The 6,112-nt window shown below is 40.4% G+C and overlaps 1 protein-coding gene across 3 annotated transcripts in view; it reads right to left on the reverse strand.

The window, feature by feature from the left end:
* Positions 1 to 6,112, reverse strand: part of GRM1 (glutamate receptor, metabotropic 1) — a 496,050-nt gene that overhangs the window by 336,115 nt on the left and 153,823 nt on the right. For all 3 annotated transcript variants that reach the window (XM_012655532.1, XM_012655534.1, XM_012655533.1), the window contains one exon: positions 2,574 to 2,823. In XM_012655532.1, the coding sequence (XP_012510986.1) occupies positions 2,574 to 2,823 (250 nt within the window). The remainder of the gene's footprint in view (positions 1 to 2,573; positions 2,824 to 6,112) is intronic.

Here is a 6,112-nt window from a genome sequence, read left to right on the forward strand (position 1 = left end):
AAGGTAATAAAGTGGTGAAATGGACATTGAAGACTAAGAAGTGGGGAGAACGGGAGAGAGTGAGGGATAAAAATCTATCTATTGTGTACAATGTACACTATTCTGGTGACGGATGCACTAAAAGCCCTGACTTCAGAATTATACAATTTATCCATGTAACAAAAAACACTTCTCTGGTTCCATATGAAGCATAGAATTATTTTTTCTAGATCTGTGAAAAATATGATGTTGGTATTTTAATAGGGATTGCATTGAATCTGTAGATCACTTTGGGTAGTATAGACATTTTGACAATGTTGATTCTGCTGACCCATGAGCCTGGTATGGTTTTCCACCTGTTTACATCCTCTGCTATTTCCTTCCTCAGTGTTTCATAGTTCTCCCTGTAGAGGTCTTTCATCTCCTTAGTTAAATATATGTCTAGGTATTTTACTTTCTTTGTTGCTATTGTGAAGGGTATTGAGTCTTTGATTTGGTTCTCAGTTTGACTGTTGTTGGTGTATAGGAATGCTACTGATTTCTGTACATTGATTTTGTAACCTGAGATTTTGCACCTCTTGTATTATCCTGGATAGAGATGGAACCCATTCTACTAAGTGAAGTATCCCAAGAATGGAAAACAAGCACCACATGTACTCACCATCAAATTGGTATTAACTGTCAACACTTAAGGGCATATAACATTCATCGAGTGTCGGGCAGATGGGAGGGCAGAGGAGGAGATGGGTATATACACACCTAATGAGTGCACTGCTCACTGTCTGGGAGATAAACACACTCGAAGCTCTGACTCGGGTGGGGCAAAGGCAATATACGTAACCTAAACATTTGTACCCCCGTAACATGCTGAAATAAAAAAAAACATAAAAAAATACTTGTAGCCCCTAAATTTATTGAAATTTTAGAAAGCTAATGAATAAAATCTTAAAAAAATGTTATACTCCAATTACACACCACAGCATTTCAAATAATTATATATCATAATTAGGCAGTCTATATAGCCCAAAGCTCATGTTTGCCACATCTGTCCAAGATCTCCAGAATCCAGGTAGATAGCCTCTTTGAGGATATTAAAGAGAATAACTTCTGCAAAACAGACTATTGTTGTTTTTGTAAATGATAAACATGAGATTTAAAAAAAAAAAAAAAAGCACCCTTCACAAAAGCAGTCATTTTATAAAAGCAACTGGAAGGACTGAATATCTGTACCCCATCTGTCCTGGTGCATATACTAAGAACATTACTCTGTTTAACACTAACAATGCTACTTACATGTTTTTCACTCCTGAAAGAAATAACATACCTTGTTTAAATTCTCCTTCTTAAAAGACCTGCATTCTTATGAACATTTTAAGTGGCTTCACAAAACTGTCTCATGTTGAAGAAGCCAAATTGACTCTTTGTGCCAGTGAGCCAATTTTACCCACATTCAGCAATTATCTTAATCTTGAATTATACTTTGACCTTGGCCCCATGCTTCCTCATGCCTGGAGAGTATCTGTTTGTTTCTTTATTCATTTATTTGTATTTCTATCCTATCTTTTTCTTAAAAGTCTCTGAAGTGTGTCTTATACCTCTAATTCCAGATGATGGGAAGATTACTCTTACTACTGCTGCAGTTAGAACCACAGCACAAGGGCAAAAGGAAAAGGTCCAATGAGAATGTCCACACCATTAGTACCCAGCTTCCCAGAGCAGAGGATCAATGGTTGAGGTCCTTCAGTGGGTGCGACATGATTGTAATTCAGCCAGCAGAAGAAATGGAACGAGGTGAAGAGATTTCTAAGATGAGTGTGACAGGGTTAAAGACTCCTGGAGGCTTTCACTTAGGTAAACTCAGCAGGTTCCTTGGAAAAATTGAGCAGTTCTTTTATGCAATATTAGAAGATGGCAAATTAAACAAGATACCTGGTAGGTCAAAAAACCCACGAAAAATACGATGATATTGAAAATCTATTGCCATACAAGTACATATGATCTAGAAAGAGTGCAGAGATTTTGAAACCTACCACCTACAGTTTCAGAGATCAAATGCTGAAAGGCATCCATATTAGCCCTCCATAAGTGTGACAAGAGATTATGTTATCAAGTCCCACAGTTCAGCTGCATATCTTCACTTGTATTTGGCTAACTCTGTACATTTCAAATCTTAATACATGTTTTCCATTTTCACTGCTGCCCTTCATCCACCAATACCCTGTTAAGATCTCTGTGCTTAGTAGGTAGGAAGACATACACATTGGCTTGGGGGTGGGCAAAGCAAATGAAGAGAATGATTCTCCAGGACAAGATACATTCCGGCAAATACCTTCCCATCTTTTTCTGAAGAAGTCTCGCCATCTTACTATCCACTGCTCTGCTCTTGCCTGTCAGGAAGATGCCAGCATGCCCACCACCAACTGCCCCCAGAACTAACATTCAGCTCAGCACTGTACATCTTGCCCACTTTGAAGACAGGAAGTCCAGTTTTGTGAGAGGAAGCATATGTGTGCCAAAGTGTGTGTGTGCACGTGTGTGTGTGTGTGTGTGTGTGTGTGTGTGTGTGTGTGTGAGACAGAGAGAGAGAGACTTACCTTCCGATAAGGGAGAACTCGCCCACGACGCCAAGGCGCCGCATGGCACTCAGGAGTCCTCGGACGGTCATGCCTTCGCAGAAGCAGACCACCACTCTGGCCTTGGGAAGCCGCTCTCGGAGCTTGCGCAAGAGTCGGTCAAAGCTCTTCTCCCCAGCGTTGCTGTAGATTTTGTCGGAATGGGCGATGCAGAGGCCTTCTTGGGCAGCCAACTCTTTGAAAGCGTCCATTCCACTCTCCCCATAATTCCCTGTCCAGAAACAATCAGCAGATGTTCAAGACAACCATAGCAGCAATGCCACTTACAAACTGGAATGAGGACTCATTAGTCATGGGGAATGGAGAGAAAGGATTTGCCAAATAATTTGTAAATATAACTAGGACTGAAAGAAGATCTGGCTGGATTAAAGAGAGTAATCAAATGTAACCAATCAACTCTGGAAATAATGAGAAATTATCTAAGCTAGGGTATTCACAATGAAACAAGTTTTGTGAAAAGAAGGATTGCTGCTCTATTATTGTACAAGCATAATTAATAGTGGTCATCCCAGAATTTAACCATGCAGGAGAGACCAGCACATTGGGCTAGGGAGGTCACACCAGCGCAAGGGCAAGGCCTGTATCTTTGCAGACTTGCTTCAGCTGGCTGCCAGGCTAAGAGGCAGCCACTCGTGGTGATACAAAGCTCTGCAACACTTCCATGAAGAGTGAGTAGACAAAAACAAAAGGAACACCTGGCCAGGCAGGAGATCAGTAGACCAGAAACAGCTACAGGGCTTAGTCAAAATCCACCATCCTCTGATGAAGCGATGGGATTATGGGAGATTTGTGCCTTATATTTTTGTTTCTATTATATATCATTCTTATGATAAACTACGCTTTAAAAAACTGAAAACTCATAAAATCAATGAAATAAAGCAAACATCACACTTTACCAATTCCCCATCTCTCTAGTTCCCTAATGACTTTAGCCCCCACCTTACGAGCCTCTAGCTCCCTACTCCTCTCCCCAAGTTTGGGGATTTTACTACCCATGTGGGTGATGCAGCCAATACCATGTCCTTGAAGTTTCTCAACCTCCCCCCTCCATTGATATTTCCTGTGCCCCACACACATCCATGGTCACACTTTTGACCTTGTTATCACAGACGTCTATAATGTCTCTGAATGTGGATGTCCAACATCTCAGACGCTGTTTCCTCCTCTTGTCTTTCAAGCTCATATATTCTACTACACCTACTGCAATATTTCTTCAACCTCATAAACAACTTCAACCCCATTAACCTTCCTATTTTTTTTCCATCTTCCCTCTCATTTCCCTTTTAGCCCAGCTTAGATTTCCTGTTCTACCCTCATAATCACTCCCTTGCAAATGCCTTAACTCCCTTTTGTTTTCCTAACAAAACCCTACTGCTAGTTAAACCCAACCATCCACCTATTCCATGTGTACACCTGGGCATTTAAATGGGGCTGAAAAAAAAACTCACCACTTTACTGACTGGTTTTATTTAAAATTCATGAGCACACATACCAAAAGGGATACTTCAATAGTAAAAGGAAATTATACTACGTAATCCCTGTAAATAAATTTTCTTAGTCTCTAACATGATTATTTCATCCTTACTCTTTTCTCTTCAATTCTCCAAACTACCGGCCCCACTCTACCCCTCATCTCAGCTGGTGTCCTCATCTTCTATTTTAATAAGAACACAGAAACAATTAAAAACTAATTCAGCTACCCACTACAATATCTACAAACATTTCTTCATTGGCATTTATATTCCCTGGCATTTTTCTAGTCCAGTTACAAATTTGAAGTGTGTCTGCTTCAGGATAGAGCCAGCCCCTGCTCACAGACACTAGATCCCACCACTTTTGTCTATTCAAGGATTTTCTCCTGCAGTTGATCCCTTTCTCTTGCATAATCAATCAAAAAGAAAAACATCCCTGAACTCATTGTCTCTCTTAAGCTACTATCTCATTTGCTACTCCAGTTCATAGCAATAATAGTTGCCTCAGTCAATATATTTGCTTCTTCAACTCACATTTCCTTTTTTTAGTATTTTTTTCTCTCTCTTTTTTTTTTTTAGTTGAAATGTAATTGACACACAAAACATTGCACACATTTAATGTGTACATCTTGATGAGCTGGGCCATATGCAAACCCATCCCCTCAGAATCTTCTCTTGTAAAACTCTTCTCTTGTCGAGGTCACCAGTAATCTCCCTACTGTCATATCCCATGATCTGTTACCTGTCTTCATCTTCATCGACCACCAAGCTGCATTCAACAGTTAGTCATACCCTCCTTGAAACATTTTGTTTTCTTGGTTTCTGTGACACAACCTTCTCCTGGTTTCCTCACCATTCACTGACCCCTCCTCAGTATAGTTGCTGGATTTTCCTTCTCCGCTCCCCTAAATATTGTCATGCCAGGATTCTGTCCTAGGAAATTTTCTCTTCTTCAACTATACTCTGTCCTATGTATCCCCATTTAGTTGCATACCTTCAAATACCATTTAAATACCACTTGAATACCACGGTGGAATCCCAAATATAGATCTCAGATTGAACTGCCCCTTGGAGCAAAAGACTAGTTTATTCAATTTCCTACCTGTTATATGTGTTTATAGACATTTCAAACTTAACAAATCTAAAAACTGAAATAGAAATTTTTCCTTCTCTACCTTGAAAATCTTCTCCTTTCAGACATCTCCTGTTAGTAAATAATGCCTTTACCCACCAAGTTGCTCAATAATGAAATTTAGGAACTGTTTTGATTTCTGTCTCTTCCTCACATTCCAGACCCATTCTTGTAGACATTATTTCTAGAACATTTCTAATCCATTCTCTCTCCTCTATTTCAACCTCTGCCACCCTAAACCATGTGTTAGATCAGGTTCCCTAAAAACAGAGCCTGAGATAAAGATCTTTGTTCAAGTAATTTATTGAAGAAAAAAGGAGCAAGAGAAGCAGGGAAGGACAAGAGGGCAGAGCTGAGCAGAAATGTCATCTCAGCTAAAGATCAGCTTCAGGCTGCTCCCACAAGGAAGTACAAGTGCACATGATACCACAGTGTCAACTCCACCTTCACACAAGAGAGCCCCCCATCAGTCAGTCATTGGCTAAGGTCTACAAGAGGAGAGAGGAGGCATAGCTGTCCAAGAAGGAGGCAACTGGGACTGGTAGAAGCCTTTTCTCATAGTAGCTGGGAGACTGGTGCACCCAGTAGGTAAAGGGAATCTAGACAGGCCACCAACAGCATCCTCTATACCAAGTAACTATCAGCTCTTACCTAGACAACTTCCCTCGCTTCTTGACTGGTCTCCCTGCTCCCACTCTTGTTGCCAGTGATTCATTACACATCTAGCAACCAAAGTCATCTGTTAAGGTGTAAATCAGATTATGTCACTCTTTTACAGAAAACTCCAATTGCTTCCCAAAATCTTGGAATGCAACTATTAATAAAACTCATTCCCTGAACTCCCTGGCTGCACATAGACTGAATCTTCCAACTTTCTGGCCCCATCTCTTCCCACT

Source organism: Propithecus coquereli, unplaced genomic scaffold (genome assembly GCF_000956105.1).
Source record: "Propithecus coquereli isolate 6110/MARCELLA unplaced genomic scaffold, Pcoq_1.0 Scaffold48, whole genome shotgun sequence".
NCBI classification, from domain to species: domain Eukaryota; kingdom Metazoa; phylum Chordata; class Mammalia; order Primates; family Indriidae; genus Propithecus; species Propithecus coquereli.